The sequence below is a fragment of the Choloepus didactylus genome, chromosome 10 (assembly GCF_015220235.1).
Source record: "Choloepus didactylus isolate mChoDid1 chromosome 10, mChoDid1.pri, whole genome shotgun sequence".
In the NCBI taxonomy this organism is placed as follows: Eukaryota; Metazoa; Chordata; class Mammalia; order Pilosa; family Megalonychidae; genus Choloepus; species Choloepus didactylus.
Genome location: NC_051316.1, coordinates 106,217,015 through 106,241,897, shown reverse-complemented (window position 1 = coordinate 106,241,897; position 24,883 = coordinate 106,217,015). Strand labels below are relative to the sequence as shown.

The following is a 24,883-nucleotide window of genomic DNA, read 5'->3' as shown; positions in this document are numbered from 1 at the left end:
ACTCATCTGCTTCTCTCTACCATAGGGGTATCTGTGCTCTATCAATATCAAGCAGGACCAAAGGAGGTTCAGCTACCTGTCCTTGGTGATCCCTTTGCCCCTCAAGGGCAAGGACTTGTGTTCAACACTTCACATTCTCAGCATCTCGCGGGAGACTGGGAACCGAGCAGGTGCAACAAATCTTGGGTAGATGCATTCTTTAGTTCAAAAATGGAATTTTTGATGAAGCCCTTGGGCCAAGCAATGGGGAATGGCAATGGGGACACACGACTAAGACCCAGTCCCTGCTCCTGAGCAATTCTCAGTGTGATGGTGACAGAGAAGGAAGGAGTCAAGTCAACAGAGCGATGAGGCTACCACAGGGAGATGGCAGGGGGGGCTGCAAGATCCAGAGGAAGGAGACTTTACTGTTTGTAGGGAATTAGTCTGCCAAAGGGCTGGCAATCAGGGCAGCTAGCCAGAGGCTGCCTCTGTAAGAGCTGTCAAGATTTCACTGGAGAAATGAGAAGTCAAGGCAAAATATAAGTGTGGTTCTCCCTTGTAAGAGAGCCCTATGGAAAGAAATGCAAACAAACAAACAAATAAATAAATAAAGCAAGAAAAAATAATCTCTTTCTATGCATAGCCCCATTCCCCTTGGATAAATACTGAACAAATATTTAAACAGTGTCCATTTGAAAGCCTGGGGTATTATCACCCAGCTCCATGGTAACTGCATATCTCGCTCCTGTACCCCTGTGAGGTTCAGGGAAGACTCGCTATTAAAGGTGATGCTTGCCCTGAGACTTGAAGATGAAACAGTTGTCCATGCTAAAAGGGGACAGGGTTGCAGAGGGAACAGTGTTTGCAAACCTCTAGGAACTGAAGCCAAGAGGCCTAATTCAGGAAGAGGGGCAAAGATAGAAATGGAGCTGGGAAAGTCAGACGGGGAAGTGTTTCCTTAACCATGTTAATGAAGGAGCGAGCTTCATTCAACAACTGAACACCTACTATTATAGGTGCTGGGTTGGAGCAGTAATCAAGACACACAATTCAATAACCGAATGAATACATGAGACAACTTCAGACCTATAGGAGTAATTATAACTAGGTTTGCGCAGTGCATTTGTACACCAGTTCCTGTGAATGCATAATTTCACTTACTCCTCACAATGGTGCTACGTTCCCAAGTGATTCTAAAGGAAAGAACATAGACTCAGAGAAGCTGAGCAATTTACTCAAGGCCACACAGCTGGAAGTGGCCAGGAGTTGGGAATGACATCAGATCTGTCTTGACTAAGACTGCAGCCACACTGGCTGGATTTGAATCTTGATGCCCCTACTTATCAGCTGTGTGACCTTGGGCAAGTCATTGTGCTTGGTTTTCTTGACAGTAAAATGGGGATCACTGAAGAGTCATTATGAGAAATAAACACTTTGCCAGTCCTGGCACACAGGAAGCGCCTAATAAGCATTAGCTGCTATTACCAACCTGGCTGCAAGTGGGTTTACTAAACCTGCTACTACCCAGGGGGCTCTGAGAAAGGTCACACAGGTTTTAGCAAGTTGAGCGGGTTCCCTAAAGCAAGGGTTTGTTTTCCCTGATTAATTCACACAGCATCCCATTTCTCTAGCTGAACTTCTCACAAGTACCTGCTAATAGCTTCCATTGTTTTGTTTATGGTGCTTCTAACAAGTGTGGTTTACTTCTCATTTGCATCCTTAATAGACAATTTCTAAAGTGTGTTGAAACTTCAGTTAGTTTTAGGAGACATGGATTTTATTTTCTTTTTAGTCCTATTCATCAGCGTTTGGATGGGCTTCAACAGCTCACAAAACACTGTCACCCATTCAATCTTATTTAAGACCTTCAGCGACCTTTTACTGTATAGAAGGTTACTTACTCGGTCTCACAGACCTGAAAACCAAGAGGTCCAGCACTTCAGTTCACGAGCAGGTGGGGAGGCCACCATCCTTCACCTTAGTTATCTTATTTAACAAACACGCATAATGCTAGCTCTATGCTGGGCACTGTTTAAAGCACTTTACAAATATTGAAGCATTTAGTTCATAACAACTCTATGGACACACACTATTATTATCCTTATTTTACTCATGAGGAAATAGAGGCACAGAGACATTAAGTAACTTGCTCAAGGTCACACAGCAGGGAGCCTGTGAGCTACATCACTAGCTGTATGACCTTGGGCAAATTACTTAACCTTAGTGGAGTATTGAATGTCAGTTACTTTGCACTCTTCATAACCACCATTATATTGAGGTGGGTTATTATTATTAAAATTTTACAGCTAAGGAAACTGAAGCTCGGGGGACTGAAAGGCTTGCCCAGTGCCTAACAGAGTTAGAGGCAGCGCTAGGATAGAATCAAATCTCTTGAATCCAAAGTCCCCTCTAACCACTGCAGTATACTGCTGATGGAAGATGGTGATTGTTTTTAATGTCAAAATCCATTTTTGCTGCTGCTGCTGCGGCTGCTATTTTCACAGAAGGACACCTACCTTCCCCAAATACACAAGGAGAAAAATAACAGTGATAAGAACACAGATGATTCTGTACGCAAGGCTGCAGATCTAAGTCCATGCATAATTTACTCAACACTGCCCTGCAGTCACTTAAGCTGAAGAGAGACGCTATAAATTCAGGTCTGCATACACTAATTTATTTCTTATTTATTTTACTGAAACATATCTAGAGCCTCCGGGCGAGCTGCTCCAACACCATCGCCAATGCACCTGAAGCCTCAAGTGCAACTGAGGTAGGGAGGAGACCCAAAAATAAGCCCAGAAGGAGAACTGGGCTCCATGGACCACAGGCTAAATTAATTTTCTGGTAAACTGAGATTCAACCCATGACACCCTCCCCGGCGTGTGTTTTTTGTTTTGTTTTGTTTTTTTAATTCTTAGGATTGAAGAGGTTGTTGAGTATGGTCTATCTTATTAAAGAGAGCACTGAACATACTTTAATGATTGACATTCCCACAGGGCCACAGGATTATCTTTCTGAGTTATAGAATGTGAAAAGATGAGTGAAATTTCTAATAAGAAGTCATAATTAGGAAGGAAAGGAAGGGGAGAAGGAAATGCGCTGCCATTTTTGCGTGTGACTGCTGAGGACCAATTGCCAAGCTAGGTGCTGGGGATGGCGGGTGTGATGCCCACTGCCATACTCCATATGCAAAATAAGGTCAGCTGGAAGAAACACTGGCCCTCAGTGTCCAAAGAGCTTATTTAAAAGGTGGTCAAATTGCTGCCCAGAGAGGGGAAGTGACTTGTCCAAGATCACTCAGCAAGTTGGCTCCAAAGTGCATGCCCATTTCAGTCTCACACTAATATTAAAACTCAGTTTGATAATTATGTTCGAAATTAAAAAAATAAAACAACAAAACACAACTCAGTTTGACTTCTTAGCAGAAGCCAGAAGCTGCATTACAAGCTTTATCTGCCTTGTCTCCTTTACACCTCACTTCTCCCCTCCCAATTAAATATCCTTGCAGCTATAAGCATTAGGGCACAGGAAGGCTCAACACTGGACTCACTGCTGATTTCCCGCAGAAAAAGAAGTCAAAGCCCGGACTAAACCTGAGAATTTAAGCACCACACCTGATGCTTTTTTAGTGACTGCCTTTAAGGTACCTAATGGTGTCTCCAAACCTAGACTGCCCGGGGGCTCCAGGAGCAGAAGGAGAAAGGGTAGGGCCTGCCAATTAATCAATTAACTAACTGACTAATTTTCTTCTTCCATTTTTCTCCCCAATACCCAACAGAAGGTTATATTCTTGCCATTTGTCTCTTGGGCTGAACAGGAGAGGCCAAGGGCCATTTCATTGAAAGTCAAGGCCAGGCCCATTTTCTCACACACACCCCTCCCCCAACTCCCCGATCCCCCACCGAGAGGGGTTGCTGGGGCCTTGGGGGCAGACTCACCCGCAGAACATGAAGATGGTGCTTGAGGTGGCGTCGTAGGGCAAAGGCAGCGTCTGCTGCAGGCATAGCTGCTCGCAGCCGCCGTTAAAGCCGTCGGAGCAGTCGATGCCTTTGGAGTGGTCATAGCAGCCAGAGCCGTCCTTCATGGGCCTCAGCTCCTCGGGGCACTGCTCGGAGAGAGGGCAGCAGGGTGGTTACAGCGGGGGTGGTTAGGGTGGGATGGGGAGGGGCCATCACGTTCTCCCCTCCGACAGACATGGATTCAGCTTTCTGATTGGTGACTTCATGCTGTGTGGCCTAGGACAAGTCTCTTTCCCTCTCTGAAACTCAGAGCCCTCACCTGTAAAATGGGACTTCTGTGAGCATCTGTCGTGTAGAGTTGTGAGAATGAAGGGAGATACTATTGGCAAAATACTTCCACGCTGAGGCTCACATTGTAAGCACATAGCAAATGAAAACTGCCATTAATGTCGATATTGCTGGGATCATCACCATTCATTATTTTCAATATTATTGTTCTATAGAGTCTGCTGCTATAAAGGTCATTAGGGAGGAAGCCAGACATATTTTAAGAAGCCCCTCCCAATATGAGTTCAAATCCTAGCTCTTTCCCTTCTCACTGTGCAATCTGGGGCAAGCTCCTCGCCCTTTCTGAGCCTCGACGTTGTCATCAGTCAAAGTCATAATACCTACACATACGGGTTTGTCTGAAGCTTAAATTGGATCATGCAGGTGCATACCTTACTTCAGAATTTGGCACATAATTTGTTACTCATAAAATATGAATGCCCTCCCTTCCTGTCTTGAATTCGTCTCTTCTTCTCCATCGGTCTTTGGAGCCTTATATGAAATTCCCAAATACAACTGGAACATGCAAAAGTCTCCTAAGTGGTCTGCTTGCCTCCAATTTGGCCTCCTCCAAACTTATCAGCCACCAGAATATTTCTAAATTACATCACTCCCCCACTTAGACAATAAATGAATTAAAACAATAGCAACAACAACAACTTGAATCTTTCTTAAGCTGATAGTCAAGTTCCTCTGCAGTAGGGTTTAAAGTCTCTGCCCAGCCAGGTGCACATTCCTGCTCATAACCAAACCGACTGCCCTCTGGTTCCTAAGCAAAGCCCACTGATTCCAATCTCCAGGTCTTTACACTTTGGAGGTCCTCAGCTGGAATGCTCCTCTCAACATGCCTGGTACATGCTAAATAATACAGGAATGGAAGAGCTTATACTGTGGGCACAACTGGATATTTATTTAATTTAGTTCTCCATCATTTGATGAGGCTGGGCTCATCTTTCCAGTCCAGCAGATGGAGAAGTCGTTCCGGCTCTCCTGTTCTCCGAAGACAAAATGAGGCAGTAGGTTTTAATTTCAGTCTCCCTGCTGGCATTTCCTGTCCACAGAGATTAACACCCAGAGCCCAGCCCTCTCCATCCATCAGTGGACACTGCTGATTAAAATGGCCTCCCACTGTACTATCCCCAATGTACGATGGTCCTGAACAACATCAATAACAAATCACATACATACACACACACATGCAAATTAATTAAAACACACACACACACACACAATAACAACAACAACAAAAAGGTCAGCCCCCTTGGAAATTAAATTTTGCCTAAGAAGAACTCATAATTATAAATGCATGGGAGGGCTCGCTGAGACATTCAAGACTGGTGCCAGAAGAAAGTAGGTTATAAATGGCCTTTGTCGAGCAGCAGAAAGGTTATAAAACTGCTACATTTTGTGCTTAAAAAGAAAAATCAATTTTCCATGTGAGTGAAGCACCATACATATTAATACAAGTTCAGAGCCAGGCCCTGCTTATCTCTGAGCACGCAAGGTCAGACAGGAGGGCACCTGGTCACGGGTCATTTGGGGCCATTTACTGTTCTGGGGGCTGGGCTTTTACTGTCTGCAGGTACTCAGGGAAGTGCTGGAAAGAAAGGCTGACCTCACTAGATAACGGAAGATACTCGGACAGCCATCAGTCACAGTTCTTTCCCATTTCCTGCTCATTCCCTACCACTTTTTTTCTTCAAAAGTGTGTACTATAAATCAGACATTAATGTTTTTACATGTTTAATCCTATAGCAAATGTATTAGGTTGTGGGGTAGTCTGACAATGGCTCCTAAACATATTTCCACATCCTAATCCCTGGAACCTGGAATGTTCCCTTATATGGTAAAGATTTTGCAGATCATTAAGGATCTTGAGATGGGAAGATTATTCTAGATTGTGTGGGAGACCCTCAGTGCCATCACAGTGACCTTATAAGAGAGAGGAAGCAGGAGATCACACACATACAGAGGAGGTGGTGATGAGCAGACACAGTAGAGGGAGATGTGGCCACAAGCCAAGGATTGCCAGCAGTCACTAGAATCTGGAATAGGTGAGAAAGGAATTCTCTCCTAGAGCCTTGGGGGTGGCCCAGCCAACTCCTTGATTTCAGGCTTCTGGCCTCAAGAGCTGTGAAAGAATAAATTTCTGTTGCCCTAAGCCACTTAGTTTGTAGTCATTTGTTTCAGCAGCCACAGAAAACTAGTACAGGTAGGGACTATCATTATCCCCATTTTTCAGAGAAGGAAACTGAGGAAAGGGTCACACAGCTCCAAGGTGGCAGGGCAGGGCTTCTCAGTATTCCTGGCTCAGTATCTCTTGACCACCTCCTGGATAAGTCACTTCACCCTGCTGATACGCAGTGACAGGTTTCCCAAAATAGGAAGTGGGAGCAAGAAAGAACTTAGAGCAGATCTGTAGTGGAGTGAATGGCAGCCCCCTAAGCATTTCCAGGTCTTAACTACTAGAACCTGTGAATGTGACCACCCTATTTGGAAAAAGGGTCTCTGCAGATGTAATTAAATTAAGGATCTCACAATGTGATCATCTTGGATTACCCAGGTGCACCCTGAATCCAGTGCCAAGTGTCCTTGTAAGAGACAGAGAAGAAGAGTCCATGGGAAGATGGAGGCAGAGACTGGAGTTAGGCACTACAAGCCAAGGAACTCCTGGGGCCTCCAGAAGCTGGAAAACACAAGGATGGATTCTCCCCAGAATCTTCGGAGGGATCTTAGCCCTACTGGCACCTTGATTTTGGACTCCTGCCCTCCAGAAATGCGAGAGAACACATTTCTGTTGTTTTAAACCATCAAGTTTGTGATAATTTGTTACAGGCAGCCTGAGGAAACCAATTCACCTCCTTTCTTTAAAACTGAGGGCAGAGGACGGAAGAGCATTCACCTGAAATCACTCAGCAGAAGAGAGGAGTATGCAAACCAGGTCCCCCGAGCCCCCGCTCCATGCTCTGACCAACACACCCACTGGCTTTAGGTTAAAGCATTTGAGAGCTGGAGACGAAAGTGGAGACACTTCAGTCTCCTCCCCAAGATGATTACAGATGGCACACTGAGGCTCAGAAAGGTGAAGGGATATGATTAACATCACAGAGCAAACTAAATACAGGGCTAGAATTAAACCTTGACTTGATCTGTGAGCATAGCAGAGGCATCCTGAATAAGTGAAGTGGGTATACTAGTTTCCCCTTATAATCCTTCCTTCCTCCATCATTAACTTCATGCTTTGTGACTTGGGGGTGGGTGTGGGGAGATGAGATCTAGCACTGTCATGTCCGAGATCACTTGTATGTTATTTCAATTATTCCACTGCTCATCATCTGTCTCCCCAACAAAATGCAAACCTCGTAACAGAATGGACCTTGTCTGGCTTGTCCTCAGCTGTACCTCACAAGTAGAAAAGCATTTGGCTTCCTCTTTGTTGAATGAGCCAGCTGAGTGCCAGGCAGGATATTTAGTGTGTCCGTGTGTTACCTTTCGGTCTGAACCCAAACTCCACCTCTTCCAAGCTGTGTAACATCTGGTTAGTGACCTAGCCTCTCCTATTTTCAACTCATTACTGGGAAGGGGTAAATGAATGTGGTAGCCAGCCTGGGGGAAGGCTCCTGATGCTCCCCACCTTCCCTTCCACACTAACCAGGATTGGTCTGTGTGGCCAATAAATAGCATGGGACAGAAGGAATGGCATATAGCTTCCAAGATTAGGCCATAAAAACTGTGGCGTCCTTCTTGGTCTGTCTCTCTCTCTCGTCACTCACTCTGGGGAAAGCAAGCTGGAATGTGGAATGCTGTGAGCAGCCCTGTGGAGAGTCCCATGTGTCAAGGAACTGAAGTTTCCAGCCAACAGCCAGTGAGGAACTGAGGCCTCCCACCCACAGCCATGTGAGGAAGCCATCTTGGAAGAGCATCCTCCAGCCCTGGTCGAGCCCCAGCTGACATCTTGACTTCAACCTTATAAGAGCCAGAACCACACAGCTAAGCCACTCCCAACTGCCAACCCTCCTTTTGTGAGATAATACAAACTTGTTGTTTAAAGCTGCTAAATTTGGGGATAATTTGTTACATAGCAGTAGAAAACTAATACAGTGAGAGAAAATGTAGTAAGTGCTTAGCACGGGGCACAGCAAATGGCAATTGCTGTTATGGGTGTTTTTAAAGAGCTTAGAATCTAGTTTGAGACATAAGAAATATACACATCTGTTAGAGAGAGAACTAGTTATAGAGCAAACAGGAAGAAGTACAGTACAATTTGAATGGGAAAATGAAAACACTGCGTATGTGAGTGGCTAGGGAATATCAGAGTCAGGAGGCTTTAGTCAGGGAGGCTTCCTAGAGGAGGAGTTGTGACTGGAGCAGAAAGGAGGCACCTCTGTGTACGAGAAAAAGGAAGTTCAGAGTTCTTGCCCAGGCACCACCACTAATTTGCCTTGTGATCTTGGGCAACTCCTTGAACCTGTATGGGTCTTGGTTTCCTTTCTTTAAATGGGAGAGTCAGCTGGGACTGCAGTGAGATGGGCCTGGAGTCTGATGCAGGCTCCGGGTCACTGAGCACCAAGACGATGTTCCTCACCTGTAAAATGGGAATAATAATGCCTCCCTTGGAGGAATTTCTGGAGACACAATGAGAAAACATACCTGACACATAATAGGCCCTCAATAAAGGCATGATGAATGAATGGATGAATAAACAAATTATAAACAAATGACCACTCCCCCACCAATTAAAAAAAATAATTAACTGGAACTATTAACTGATATTTTCCTTCCCATCTGTACAACTCCCTCATCAGATCGCCTAATAGATATTGAACACCTACTCATTTCTAAGTAAATGTGCTGGATGCTGGCAATATAATAGTAAACAAGATGGATAAGCCCTGCTTTGATGGAGCTTAAATTCTAAAGAGAAACAAATGATTAATAAGTAAACAGATATAATGATTATGTCATCAAGTAAAAAGTATAATGTGCTGCCAGTGAGTGAGGAGGGGACGAGAGGGAGATAAATTGAGCATTTGAGCTAAACCTGAATAATGAGTGGAGAATCCTGTACGGGTATCAGTGGGGAGAGTGAGCCAAGCGGGAACAGCACACATGAAGATCCTGAAGTTGGAACAGGAGGAGGTCAATTAGCTGCAGCTCAGTGAGGCAGGGAAAACGAGGGTACCACGTGGTAAGCTGTGTGACAAAGGCACTGACCAAACCACTTAAGCAAGGGATGGGCAGACATCCATCCCATGGCCTGCTTTCTTTTTTCCAATTAAGCTTCTTATTTTGAGATATTTGTAGGTTCACATGCAATTTTAAGAAGTAATACAGAAAGACACTGGGTACCCTTGCACTGCTTCCCCTGATGGTAACATCTTGCAAAACTACAGTAAAACATCACAATCAGGACATGGACATTGATGAAGTCAAGATGCAGGGTATTTCCATCCCCACAAAGATCCCTCATGTTTCCCTTTATGGCCACATCCACTTCCCCTGGACCCCACCCTCTCCTTAATATTCAGTAATAATCTGTTCTCATTTTTATAATTTCTGGCATTTCAAGAATACTATAGAAATGGAATCATACAGCATGTGCCCTTTGGGGATTGGCTTTTTTCCACTAAGCATAATTATCAGATTCATCCAGATTGCTACATACATCCACAGTGACTTTCTTTTTATTGCACAGTAGTATTCCATGGTTTGGATGTACCACAATTTGTTTATTTACCTGTTGAAGGATATCTGGATTGTTTCCAGTTTGGGGCTATAATGAATAAAGCTGCTATAAACATTTGTTAACATGTTTTCATTTTTCTGGAGTAAATGCCAAGGATTGCAATTGGCGGGTTGTGGTGTAGCTTGCATGTTTAGTGCTTTTGTTTGTTTGTTTTAAAGAAACTGCTAAACTCTTTTCCAAAGTGGCAGTATATTGTATTTCCACAAGTAACATATGAGTTATTCAGTTCCTCTGCATCCTCATCAATATTTGGTGTTTTTTTTTTTTTTTTTTTTTTTCAGTTACTCTGATTGGTGTGTAGTGGTATCTTACTGTGGTTTTAATTTGCATTTCCCTAGGGGCTAATGATGCTGAATATCTTTTCATGTGCTTATCTGCCATCTATATATCATCTTCAAAGAGATATTCTTTGGGGTCTTTTGCCCTTTTACTAAAAAAACTTTATCTTGAGGTTTGAGAGTTCATTATATATTCTGGATACTAGTCCTTTGTCTAATATGTGGTTTGCAAATATTTTCTTCCACTCTGTAGCTTGCCTTTTCATCCTCTTCAAATGGTCTTTCACAGAGCAAATATTTTAAAATTTTATGAAGTCCAATTTATCATCTTTTTTCATTTTTCTTTTATGGATCATGCTTTTGGTGTCAAGTCTAACCTAAGCCCTAAGATGTCTAGTCTTAGATCCCAAAGATGATTTTTCCTAAAAGTTTTATAGTTCTACATTTTACATTTAAGACCATGATCTGTTTTGAGTTAATTTTTATATAAGATTCAAGACTTAAGTTGAAATTTATTTTTTTGCCTACGGATGTTCAATTGCTCCAGCACCACTTATTGAAAAGGCTCTGTTTCCTCTGAATTGCTTTTGTACCTCTGTGGAAATCAAATGAATATATTTTTGGATTTCGTATTATGTTCCATTGATACATGTGTCCTTGCATCATTGCCACACAGTGTTGATTGCTATAGCTAAATAATACATCTACAATGGGAAGACTGATTCTTCCCACTCTTTTCTTATTTTTCAAGATATCTTACCAATTCTAGTTCTATTGTCTTTCTATATAAATTTTAAAATAATGTCTATATTTGCCAAAAAACCTTGCTGGGATTTTTATAGGAATTGTAGCAAACCTGTATATCAATTTAGGGAAAACTGATATCTTTACTAAGTTGAATTCTCCAACCCATGCACATAATATGTTTCTCCATTTATTTAGATCTTTGATTTCTATCAAAATTTTTCAGACTTCAACATACATGTTCCATACACGTTTCAGTAGAGATATATCTAGATAATTGATTTTTTGAATGGTTATACATGGTATTGTAATTTTAATTTCAGTATTCACATGCCTATTGCTAGTGTATAGCAATATAATTGATTTTTGTATGTTTATCTTGTACCTGTAACCTAGAATTCACCCATTTCTTCTAGGAGTTGTTTTGTAGAGTCATTGGAATTTTCTATGTAAACAATTACATCAAATAGGGGCAAAACTGCAAATAGGGGCACTTTTATTTCTTTCCTTTCTGATCTGTTTGCCTTTTATTTCTTTTTCTTGCTATAATGCACTAGCTAGAACTTCTAGTACTATGTTGAATATGAGTAGTGAGAGTGACATCCTTGCTTTGTTCCCATATCAAATGGAAATCATTAACTTTTTCACCATAAATACAATATAAGCTGTAGGTTTTTTTGTAGATATTCTTAGTCAAGTTAAGGAATTTCTTCTCTATTCTTATTTTCCAGAAAGATTTTTTTTTAATTATGAATGCTTGTTCTGGTTTGCTAATGCTGCCAGAATGCAATATACCAGAAATGGATTGGCTTTTACAGGGGTGTGCTGGTTTGAATCTTTTATGCACCCCGTAAAGGACTATGTTCTTTTAATACACTTCTGTGGAGGCAGACCTATTGTGGGTGGGACATTTTGATTAGGTTGTTTCCATGGAGATGTGACCCCACCTGTTCAAGGTGGGTCTTAATTAGTTTAGTGGAGTCCTTAAGAGAGAACTCAGAGCTGACCCAGACTGAAACGATTAGAAAGAAAACATCCAGAAACATTTTGGAGACAACTGTTGAAACCAGAACCAGGAGATAAGCTAAGAGATGAAATCCAGAGTTTGCCCCAGAGAAGCTAAGGGAGGATCCTCAGATGCTTAGAGAAAAACACCCTGAGATAAACAAGCAAGGACACACAGGAGCTGAGAGATAGAAGCTAAGACAACAGTCCAGAGACATTTTGGAGAAAGCAACAGAAACCAGAAGCTAACCCCGGGAGAAGCCCAGCAGACTCCAGCTATATGCCTTCCTTCTGACAGAAGAACACCAGATGCCACTGGCCTCTCTTCAGAGAAGGTATCATCCTGTTGATGCTGTAACTGAGACATTTTCATGGCCTTAGTACTGTACATTTGTGAACTAATAAACCCCATTGTAAAAGCCAGTCCATTTCTGGTATTTTGCATTCTGGCAGCTTTAGCAAACCAGAACAGGGTGTTTATTAGCTCACAAATTTACGGTTCTATGGCCATTAAAATGCCCTAATTAAGGCATCAAGAGGAGGATACCTTCTCTGAAGAAAAGCTGATGGCATCTGGGGTTCCTCTGTCATATGGGAAGGCACATGGCCGGAGTCTGCTGGTCCTCTCCTAGGTTTAGCTTATGGTTTCCGTGGCTTTCTCCAAAATGTCTCTGGGCTTCTGTCTTAGCTCTCTCTCTTACCTTCTCTGGGGGCAAACTCAGGATCATATATTTTATCATCTCTCCAAAATGTTTCTCTTAGTTCCTCTCTTAAGGGACTCCAGTAAAGGATTAAGACCCACCTTGAATCGGATGGGCCACATCTCCACGGAAACAACCTAATGAAAATTTCCCATCTACAATAGGTCTGCCCTACAAGATTGGGTTAAAAGAACACAGTCTTTTCTGGGGTACATAACAGATTCAGATAAGCACAATGCTTTTTCTGCATCAATTGATACTATCATGTGTATTTATTTCTTAGAGTGGCTGAAACAAATTACCACAAACTGGATGGCTTAGAACAGAAGTGTATTCTCTCACAGTTCTGGAGCTAGAGGTCTGAAAGCAAGGTGTCAACAGAGCAATGTGGTTTCTGAATTCTCCAGGGAAGAATCTGTCTCACATCCTTCTCCTAGTTTCTGGTTGTAGGTAATCCTTGGTGTTCTTTGACATGTTGATGCATCACTCCAGTTTCTGCCCCCATCTTCACATGATGTTCTCCTCATATGAGTGAAGGGTGTTATAGTCTCCAACTATAATTGTGGGTTCATGTATTTCTCCCTTCTATTCTACCATTTTTTGCTTTGCATATTTTCCAGCTTTTTTGTCTGTTGCCATAGCTTCTTGGTTGATGACCCTTTTATCAGTATATGATGCCCCTCTGTGGTAATTTTTGTTGCTCTGAAGTATATTTTATCTGATACTAATATAGCCACTCCTGATTTCTTTTGTTTTGCATGATAAATAATTTTCCATCTTTTTACTTTCAACTTACCTATATTATTACATTTGAAGTGAATTCCTTGTATACAGCACATAGTTGGGTCATGTTTTTTAATCTACTTTGTCAATCATTTGCATTTGCTATTATCATTGATATGTTAGGGCTTAAACCTGTGCTTTTATTTACCATTTTCTGACTGTTTCCTCTGTTTTTCACCTTTCTGTTTTCGTTTCCCCCCCCCTGCTTTCCTGTGTGTTACTGAACATTTTTCTTAGAATATTTATTCTCCATCTTTCAGTATTTTTATGTTTGTTTTACGTATAACATCCAGGCTTTTTAGTTGTACTGAGTGGGAGGAATGGAGAAAAGTACTTCTATTCCTCCAGGCCTGTTTTGCATAGCCCTAGAGCTAAGAATAGTGTGCACAATTTTTAATGGGTTGTTAAACATAAAAAGAATACGAAACAAACAAAACAAAACAAAAAGACTGTATGTGACCCACAAAGTCTAAAATATTTACTATATGGTCCTTAATAGAAGTTTGCTGATCCCTGATTTTAGCCATTGGGTGGTTTGGAGGCAGAGAAGTAAACTGATCTGATTTGCTATTTTGAAGAGATTACTGAAGGTAGTGAAATCAATTATCTCTAAGCACTTTCTCAGAGTTCACAAAAGGAGCCTCGTGAGGCAGGCTCTGTGGGACTTGAGTGCCTGTGAGAAAGGGGAGGTCCACCTAATAATGACCCCATCCCTTGGAGGGCTGCTTCTTTGCCTGCAGTTTTATGGGAAGTAGATAAGACACCTGGAGAGTGTAACCCAGGTCAGTGCAGCTCCAGAGCCTCGCCTCACACCCCCACCCCCATCCCCCACCCCCACCCCCGCCATTCTGCCCCACTTCCAGGCCACGAGCCACAGGAAGATGCTCAGCCTGGGTCCCTGAGCCTTAAGCCCTTGAGGATTTGAGTGAGGGGTATGTGCCTGGGAGATTCCCAGCTTTCCCGCCACAGCTTAGCCCCACCATGCTCCCACCACCCTCCCCAGTCTCTTCCTCCGTCTCCCGCGTTGGCTCTTGCTCCTTCCTACCCAGATTTTTCATCACCCAGCCATTTGTTTCTGTTTGTAATTATGCATTTTAATGTTCATTAATTATGAAATGCAAATTGTTCCAAGTGCAAAATTTGTAACGAGCAGTTCCACCACCCCACCCCCAGGTCTCCAAGGTGAGCCAGCTGTTCTGAGCCGGGGGAAGGAAAAACAACTGAATTGCAAAAGCAGAGCAACTTTTCCTGGGGCCTGACTGAATCATAAAGTAAATAAGCCTGGGGGTTTCCTTGCGCAGCAGGATGAGCTGTGCCCCTCCCTTGGCCCTGGGAGACAGTGTCTATTCTCTTACATAATCCTAGGCTTGAGAGCCAGGGCGGGGTAAAGGACAGAAGCCACCCTTGGACCCAGCCACCAACATGGCTGTGTCATCTTGGGCAAGTTGCTAGGCTTCTCTGAGCTTCAATTTCTTCATGTGGAAGATTAATAATGACAATACCAATCTCCAAGTGAGACAATAAACCAGATCCTTGCAGGCCCTGGATAAAGGCATGTGCCTGGCTGCCCGAAGAGCAGAGTTCCACTTCTGCCCAACCTCCTCCTAGGGCTTGCTCAGCTGTGTGATCTGGAGCAAGGATTTGATCTCTCTAAGTCTCATCGCCAGCATGAGCGTGATAATAGTACTACCTCCTAACAACATTACTGCCTCATAGGATCACGGTAAAGACTGAGTGAGACAAAGCGCCAACAGTAGTTTAGCTGTGTTTGAAAGGCAGAGCAGCTGGCCAGCCCCAGAGGAGGCAGATGACTGTGAGTGATGGCTGGCCAAGCCACTTCCCCCTGTGTGTGTCCTTGCTTCTTTGAGACTCGGTTTTCACATCTATACATTGGAGACAGTCACTCCTACTTCACTGGGCTTGTGGGAGAACCAAAGGAGATCATGGACATACCACACCGGACGCACGGAAGGTGCTCAAAAAATGTTAACTTCTGCTGTTGCTACTTTGTTGCTTTCAAAAAATAGGAAAGAATAGCACATACATGGGAAGAGTAGGCAAAATACTGTCACAGACAGCCTTTGCTCTTTTCAACAGGGCTAAGGGAGGACCAGCATTTCCTGCCCACTTTGCAGATGAGGAAAAGCCCAGAGAGGCCAGGTAACTTGCTTTGATGTCACACAGCAGGTGAGTGTTAGACTGTGAATGTCATGCATATCACCTGTCATGTACATCACCTGCTCCACATGGTGCCAGGAATAGCTCCACCTGGCTAAGGCCACACAGGGACTTGAGAACCTTGTGAGGAGAACCCTATGATGGGTTATGACAGGACTGGGTGTTTGGGGGACAGAGAGGCTGCCGGCAGCAGAATCTAGATATCCAGATCAGACACAGCATACTGGGAAGGAGACAAGGGAGGGAAGGAAATGAAAGGGATATTGATTGATTTTCCCATATGTGATCTCTTTGAATACACACATCTCTAAGATACACCACTTTACAGCGGAGGCTACTGAGAATCACACAAGCTAAGTAAGGGTTGCTGAACTCCCTTCGACTGGAGGCTGGGTGGGCCTGGTTTTCCTTGTCCCCTGAAGCCTCTGGTTACTTACTACCTGGAATGGGAGTGAAGGGGGAAGGCTCAGCCAGTTCCCAGCCCCTGTCCCTCTCCCCACGGAGCCCAAATCTGTCAACAAGGCAGCAAACCCGGTTATTACTGCCGGCATTGATTTGGACAATCAGGCCAGTTGAGAGCCTATAATTACTGGGAGTTTTAATCAACTCATGCCAATTCAGCTGCTCAATTTGCACTGGACTGCAGTGCTGACAGGGAAGGAAGGCTAGGATGTAAAAAGGGTTACAGGGATCAATAGGTGTGGGTAATGTAGGACTGCAGGGCAGGCACCACTAGGGGAGCCAGACCTCAGCATGGAGAAAGCAGGGGTTCAGCAGAGCTACAGGCACAGAATCCAACCCGCCAACCAGCCACATCTGTCCCTCCACTTAAGCAAAACCCAACAGTGCCCACTCCCTGCAGGGTCTGATCTCAGTAATCCTATTTATCCTATAAGTTTTGGCTCAGGCAGCCCCCCTCAGAGGATATCTTCCTGACCCCAAGAAACAGAGGGATGCTAAGGAGACAGAAAGGCATGACAACTAATCCAGATGCTGCACTTCCTAGCTATGTGATTTTGCACAAGTTACTCTACCTTTCTGATCTTGTTTCCCCATCTTTAAAATAGATTTGATAATAACTGCCTCGTGGGGCTGCCATGAGCACTCGGTGCCATCTGAGAAATGCCGGGGTGGTCTTTCCTCCTCCCTTTGATGACCCAAATCAGAAAGAATCAGTTTTCCTTCTCTGCCACGTGGATTATTCCCCTTTTCCAGAGTAAACTGCATTCTGCCAGGTGGGATGGTTTGGGGCTCACAGACTATCCTCCATGAGTTAATGGGTAATAGAGGAGAGGGGAGTAATACATGCAGCCTCCCTTCTCAGCACCACTCCAGGGTGGGCACGTGGGAGAAGGACAACTTGGCATGCAAGGGAAGTGTGGCTTTGGGGTCAGATAGGCAGTGAGCCTGAATCCTGCCCTGGCTTTGCCAGTTACTATCCTTGTCAAGGTAGCTGGCTATAACATTAACACTTCTGAGCCTCAATTTTTTCAATATAAAATGGGCTTAATTTTACCCACTCAATCGAATTGTTTTGGGGAAGAAAACATTAGACATTTAATAAGGAAAACACCTGGCATAGTGCCTGGCACATAGTAGACACTTGATTATTGTTACTATGATTAGTATCACTCATTATTTGGTCTCAGTAAATATTTGTTGCCATGTAATAAAATGGCTGGTTACATTGTTTAGTTTTGGCTTGTATTCTGGTGAAATACCAACAGCCCATTCTCCCTCCTGCCAGCCAGCTGTGCAGTGTCCAACACATGCTATTGAAGACACCAGAAAAGAAATTCAAGTGATCTGAACACCTGCTGGGTGCTTTCTTTGTAACACTTTGCTGAATGTCAACAATTCTGTGAGCTTGCTATTATTAGCTTCATTTTGCAGAAAAGGAAACTGAGGCTTAGGGACCAACATGCCTTTCCATGTCACTCAGCTGGTGAGGAGAAGAGCTGGGGTACAAACGTGGTGCGTCTGACTCCAAGCCCATGCTCTCACAGCACCACGCCTTTCCTACGGAGACACTAAGAAGTGGAGAGTATGGTGGGCCCTGAGCTCAAGGAGAAGCTAGACTAGCTGAACCCCAGGAGTGAGATAAGTCATGATTCAAGGTTGTTTATGTTCAAGAAGTATGACACAATGGCAATACGTTACTGCATAGCTGGATTGCTCACATACATGTGGATCATGGATATATAATGATCATGGATATCAAAATATACGGCTGCTTGCCTTTCCCTTTAGGGCATCCTCAGGATATTGGCCAACACAGGTTATGATGCCCGCTTTGGGCACATCCCTTCCCTTGCCTGGTCCTCAGTCTTCCTGTCTGTCCAATGAGAAAGGGGACAGCTGGTCTACAAGGGCCCCTCTGATTTGGACAGCCCCTGGTGCTTTGTGGGAGGCTGACAGGAGTTCTACGGCAGGTCAGGTAAAGGTTTTGGTGGGAGGTGGACATGAGCTAGGGAACCATGGAGAAGGGCTGCTCAAGTCACAGCAGCTTGAGAGCACTTGCAGCTCACCCCTACCACCTCTTCATGCAGCTGGTCAACCTTCCCACGGTAGCGAATAAGCCTTCGGCACTTCACTCTGGAGCCCTCCTCACTCCCCTACCCCCAGACCCTGAAGGGAACAACAAATCTGCATAGTTCAACAAACACCTGCTCAGAACTATGGTATGGACCATCAAGTTTAGGAAACCTCAGCCTCAACCTTCAAAGAGTAACTATTCTAACATGAGTGGGGATGGGGGTGGTGATCAGTAAGTTAACCACATTTTTATAGACCTGTGAGGTTTTAATATGGCAGAAATAAGCACCGAGGGCCCAGGGAGGGAAGGCCAGGGAAAGATTTCCCAAGAAAACCTGCCAGGAGTCCTGAAGAATGTCTATTCAATAACTGTCTGTTGATGATAATAAATAGCCTTTGCATAGCTCATTAATAATAATAATAGCTAACACTTAATAGCTCTTACCGTGTGCCAGACACTGTTTTAAATGCATTATGAATATTAACTCATAATGTTCACAACAGCCTGATGGCATTTGTATTCCCATTCTCCTCATTTTACTGAGAGGGAAGCTGAGGCATAGGCAGCTGGGGTAAGTTCCCCCAAGGCTAAAGGGCAAGCACATGGCAGAACCAGGATATCAGTCCATGCCAGGCTGCACCTTAAGGCTCATGAAGTACTTTCCCACCCATTATATTGTTCCAACATCACATGACTGTAAGAAGGAGATTCAGATCCCATGTGGAAGAAGAGGATGCTGAGGTGCAGAGATGTCAGGTGGCTTCCCAAGGAAGCAAGATCAAGCAGAGAGTAGGTTTTGGGTGGAACTGAGGCAGGTCAGCCCTACCCTGAAGCTGAGCCCGCCAGGCTGATGGCAGGGCTCAGTGGAGAAGCCCTCTCCATTGCCAAGGCCAAGGTGCTGGCAGCCTTCCCCCTTGGGCTCAGGCACTTTGTGACTGAAGGGTAATGGGAAGGAAACAAACCTCCATGGTGCACTCCCTGTATGCCAGACACACCGCTAGGCTTCGTGATTTTATTCAATCTTCCCAACCACTCAGAAAAGGATATATTACCATTCAGAGATGGGGAGATGAGGCTTGGAGAAGAGAGATGACTTGTTTCAGGGCAACAGATGATGAACTAGAGGCGCAGAGATCTTAATTAACTTGCCCAAGGTCACACAGCCAGAAAGTGGCAGAGCCAAGAAGTCTGGCAGCAGAGTCTCTTTTCTTAACCATTTGGCTATACTTCCCATACACCAACCACATTAACTTAGATACTATTATCCTACTCTTTTTATATGGTGGGAGACTAAGAGAGACAGGGGGTTAAAGCGACCCATCCCAACATTACATAGTAACTGGCAGAGCTGGGATTTGAACCCAGGCAGCTTGACTCCAAACCCCCTCCCCTCTTACTCTCTGCTGTGTCTTGTAGCCAGCTACTCATCCAGGGTGCTGGGCCAAGCCCTTATCAGACATGACGTTTTGATACCTATTGGGTTCCACTGGCTGGTTTTCCTTCCCCATCATTTCTAAGTAAAAACTCAATTTGCAGCTCAAAGCTGCGTCTTCACACTGCACCTCCTCTTTGATCACCCAGATTCTGCGTGAGAAAAGATGTTATAAGCTAGTTGGCTTTGAAAAGCATGGAGCAGTAGCCATTGAGCATATGCTTCTGTGGGTATATATTTATTCAGCTTATGTTGAGTGTAACTTTGAGCAGTGTGCATATTTTAGTTTTTGTCACAGAGAGCAATTTAAAAGAAAGAAGAAAAAGAAATCCCAGTCCCCGAATGGAGACAGATGTCATATATGTTGGCCCCTCTGGGGATTAGAGAGAACAAGGTTCCCCCAAGTCCAGTGTTCCAGAAGGAAGCGGGGAGGAGGGAAACTCATAAGTGCTGACAATCAGGCATCAACTCTGACCCTCTCATGCCACCCACAGTGGGGCACTAACTGCCCAGCCCCAGGGACAGACCCTTCAAGATTTTAATTCCAAGGCCCCCCAAATAGTGTGTCAGACCCTGTCCTCTGGCTACCATTTAGAGTACTAAATACTGGCCAGCACTGAGCTAAGTCCCAGTTAACTCTCACAGGAACCCCATGTTGGGGTGCTCTTGTACATATGAGGAAACGGATAAGTAATCACCCAATGTGTTCACTAATGCAGCAAGGATGGGTGCACTGGAAAACCTGACCCCAGACCAGGGCTGTCAACCTGTTCATCAACCTAATCTAGAGGTTACTGGAGTCCTACAAATTTGAGTTCAGATCCTGATGCTGCCACTTCCTATCTGGGTGACACTGGGTACGTCACTTCCCTTCCAGAGTCAGCTTCCATGCTCACAAAATGGAAATGCCGATACTATTTTGCTGGGGTGCAAAATTCCAAAGTTACACTTAAAGTAGACATTTGTTCTCTTCCTTTCTCTACATCCACCCCCTGCCCAAAAGGTTCTCCTCTCACCAGGGATGAACTCAAGATGCAACATTTTAAATTGTGCCTGAGAACATTTAAAATGTGCCTGGGAGGTTTTGGACCAGATGGAGAAAAAATAATACGCTTGTGTGGGCATCAAAGATAAAAAGAAGGGGAAGCAGCAGTCTAGGCCAGGGTCTACACCATAAACGCAGGTAGCAAAAGCCTGGCCTCCTCTTTTCTGCACTCCAAACTAACCATTTGCCATCTGGGGACCATCTGAATAGTCTCTAAAAAAATGCAGGCTAGAGGGTAAAGGCTTATTAAAGTAGGCGTGAGGGAGAAGCTGGAAAATACAAGGAAAAGGATAACTTTTTTTATTAGTTTCTTGTGGCTGCTGTAACAAAGTGCCACAAACTAGATGGTTTATTCTCTCATAATTCTGGAGGCCAAGAATCCACAATCAGTTTTACTGGACCAAAATGAAGGTGTCAACAGGGCTGTGTTCACTCCAGAGACTCCAGGGGAGAATGAGTCCACTGCTCACCCAGCTGCTGGTGGCTGCCAGCATTCTTTGGCTTGTGGCCACATCACTCTGATCTTCACCTCCATCTCCATGGCACTTTCCCCTCTGTGTGTGCAATTACCCTTAATCCCTCTCTTATGAGGACACTTGTGGTGACATTTTGGGCCCACCTGGATAATCCAGGATGATTTCTTCATCTCAAGATCCTTAACTCACACCTGCAAAGACTCTTTTCTCCAATAAGGTAACACGCTTAGGACATGGATGTCTTTTTTTGAGAGGGTGGGAGCATTTTTCAACCTACCACACTTTTTGGACTAACAATAATGGTGATGATGTCATTTATCATCCACTTAACCCCATGACCCATCATAAAGGAAGGATGTTACACTGGGTGGTCGAGAGGGTCCCAGATGGGGAATTTGGACACCTGGTTTGAGCCATGAATAGCTGTTATGCTCTTTGCCCTCAATTTGATAATCCTTAAATTTTGACATAAGGAAAAGGGGTTTGTATGTGATTAATATCAAGGTAGGGAGCTGGCTGTCCTAAAAAGAGAAAAAGGAAATGTTCTTTATAAAAACACATATTCCTGACATAGAACGATGTTCCCAAGAAACGCAACTGTGTGATTTTTTTTTTTTTTTTTCATTTTTTCATTTTTATTGAGATTGTTCAGATACCATACAATTATCCAAAGATCCAAAGTGTACAATCACTTGCCCCTGGGTACCCTCATACAGCTGTGCATCCATCACACTTAATTTTTGTTCAATTTTTAGAAACTTTTCATTACTCCAGACGAGAAATAAAGTGAAAGATGAAAAAAGAAAAAAAGAAAAGGAAACTCTAATCCTCCCCTATCCCTAACCAACCCCCCTCAATTGTTGACTCCTAGTATTGATATAGTACATTTGTTATTGTTTATGAAAAAATGTTGAAATACTACTAACTGTAGTATATACTTTGTAATAGGTATATAGTTCTTTCCTATATGCCCCTCTATTATTAATTTCTAATTGTATTGTCATACATTTGTTCTGGTTCATGAAGTGATTTCTAGTATTTGTACAGTTGATCATGGACATTGCTCACCATAAAGAATCAGACAATACCACCAATGTCAAGTGTCTAACACGCCTCTCCTATCCCCCCCTCTTTTCTGCATTTACCTTAGTATATCACCTTTGTTACATTAAAGGAAGCATAATACAATGATTCTATTAGTTACAGTCTCTAGTTTATGCTGATTGCATCCCTCCCCTAATGCCTCCCCATTTTTAACACCTTGCAAGGTTGACATTTGCTTGTTCTCCCTCGTAAAAGAACATATTTGTACATTTTATCACAATTGTTGAATACTCTAGATTTCACCAAGTTACACAGCCCCAGTCATTATCTTTCCTCCTTTCTTGTGGTGTCTCACGTGCTCCCCATCTTCCTCTCTCAACCGTATTCATAGTTACCTTTGTTCAGTGTACTTACATTGTTGTGCTACCATCTCCCAAAATTGTGTTCCAAACCACACACTCCTGTCTTCTATCACCCTGTAGTGCTCCCTTTAGTATTTCCTGTAGGGCAGGTATCTTGTTCACAAAGTCTCTCATTGTCTGTTTGTCAGAAAATATTTTGAGCTCTCCCTCATATTTGAAGGACAGCTTTGCTGGATACAGGATTCTTGGTTGGTGGTTTTTCTCTTTCAGTATCTTAAACATATCACACCACTTCCTTCTTGCCTCCATGGTTTCTACTGAGAGATCCGCACATAGTCTTATTAAGCTTCCTTTGTATGTAATGGATTGCTTTTCTCTTGCTGCTTTCAGTATTCTCTCTTTGTCTTTGACATTTGATAATCTGATTATTAAGTGTCTTGGCGTAGGCCTATTCAGATCTCTTCTGTTTGGAGTACGCTGTGCTTCTTGGATCTGTAATTTTATGTCGTTCTTAAGAGATGGGAAATTTTCATTAATTATTTCCTCTATTATTGCTTCTGCCCCCTTTCCCCTCTCTTCTCCTTCTGGGACACCAATGATACGTACATTATTGTACTTTGTTTCATCTTTGAGTTCCCGGAGATGTTGCTCATATTTTTTCATTCTTTTCTCCATCTGCTCCTTTGCGTGTAGGCTTTCAGGTGTTTTGTTCTCCAGTTCCTGAGTGTTTTCTTCTGCCTCTTGAGATCTGCTGTTGTATGTTTCCATTGTGTCTTTCATCTCTTGTGTTGTGACTTTCATTTCCATGGATTCTACCAGTAGGTTTTTTGAACTTTTGATTTCTGCCGTATACATGTCCAGTGCTTCCTTTACAGCCTCTATCTCTTTTGCAATATCTTCTCTAAACTTTTTGAATTGATTTAGCATTAGTTGTTTAAATTCCTGTATCTCAGTTGAAGTGTACGTTTGTTCCTTTGACTGGGCCATAACTTTGTTTTTCTTAGTGTAGGTTGTAATTTTCTGTTCTCTAGGCATGGTTTCCCTGTTTATCCAAATCAGGTTTTCCCAGACCAGAACAGAGGGAAGAAATATTCAGTATCTGGTTTCCCTGAGGGTGTGTCTTAGAAAATTGCTCCACCCTTTGATGCCTCGGGTCACTGTGCTTTTCTGCCCAGCAGGTGACGCCTGTTAGCCTATAATTCTTGACTGGTGTGAGGAGGTATGGCCGTGTTCCCCCAGGCTCTGGGGTCTGGTTCTGAATGGAAAGGGCCCCACCCCTTTCCTCCTAGAGAAGACAGACCCCTCAGGTGGAGGTCATTAGCATTTCAGTGGTCTCGCTCTCTGCTTGTGCTGTCTCCGCCCTTCCCCGAGTCACAGCCCTGGAAACTGAAAATGACTGGGGCTTTCTCCACTGAGCCGAAAAAGAAACAGATAGTCCCCTTCAGACCCAGTCAAGGCGACCCTCTGGCTCTCCCAGGTCAGTCGTCACCCAAAGCCTCTGTCTGTTTTTTGGGGCTGCGTACCTGTAGTGGGCAGTTCACACTCGCTACTTAAAACCCCAGTTGGAGCTCAGCTGAGATGTATTCGCTTGCTGAGAGAGAGCGTCTCTCTGGTACCACGTGGCTCCGCAGCTCGGGCTATGGGGGAGGGGGTCTCCCGACCTGGTTCCACAGGTTTTACTTACAGATTTTATGCTGTGTTCTCGGGCATTCCTCCCAATTCAGGTTGGTGTATGATGAGTGGATGGTCTCGTTTGTCCCCCCGCAGTTATTCTGGATTATTTACTAGTTGTTTCTGGTTTTTTGTAGTTGCTCCAGGGGGACTGCTTAGCTTCCACTCCTCTCTATGCCGCCATCTTGCCCCTCCTCCAACTGTGTGATTTTAATGTTCCCATTTTTAAACCTACATATATAAACGCTTTTGTATTTGCATATGCATAAGGGGAAAACATATAGGAGGATATATATATAGACCAACTGTGGCACTATTTTCTAAAGTGGGTGAGGGTAGAGAAAGAGAACGTTGATTTTTTTCTTTATGCATTTCAGCCATGTTTGAATTTGTTTTATTTTACTTTATGACAAATATGAACTACTTTAGAATAAAAAAAAAAAAATTAAGAAAAAGAAGACTGAAGGCTGGATGGGGAAAAATAGCTTAGAAAAGCAAAAATTCTATTATAATCAAGAGGAACAGTTATTTCAGCTTTTCATTTCATAGCTAAGAAAAAGTGTCCAATTATGAGCATTCCAATGCCTATGGATTCCTTCTCCACAGGCTGG

The 24,883-nt window shown here is 43.6% G+C and overlaps 1 protein-coding gene across 3 annotated transcripts in view; it reads right to left on the bottom strand.

Annotated features, from left to right (window-relative positions):
- ASTN2 (astrotactin 2) overlaps positions 1-24,883 on the bottom strand; it is a 926,574-nt gene that overhangs the window by 358,771 nt on the left and 542,920 nt on the right. For all 3 annotated transcript variants that reach the window (XM_037797191.1, XM_037797194.1, XM_037797193.1), the window contains exon 12: positions 3,924-4,090. In XM_037797191.1, the coding sequence (XP_037653119.1) occupies positions 3,924-4,090 (167 nt within the window). The remainder of the gene's footprint in view (positions 1-3,923; positions 4,091-24,883) is intronic.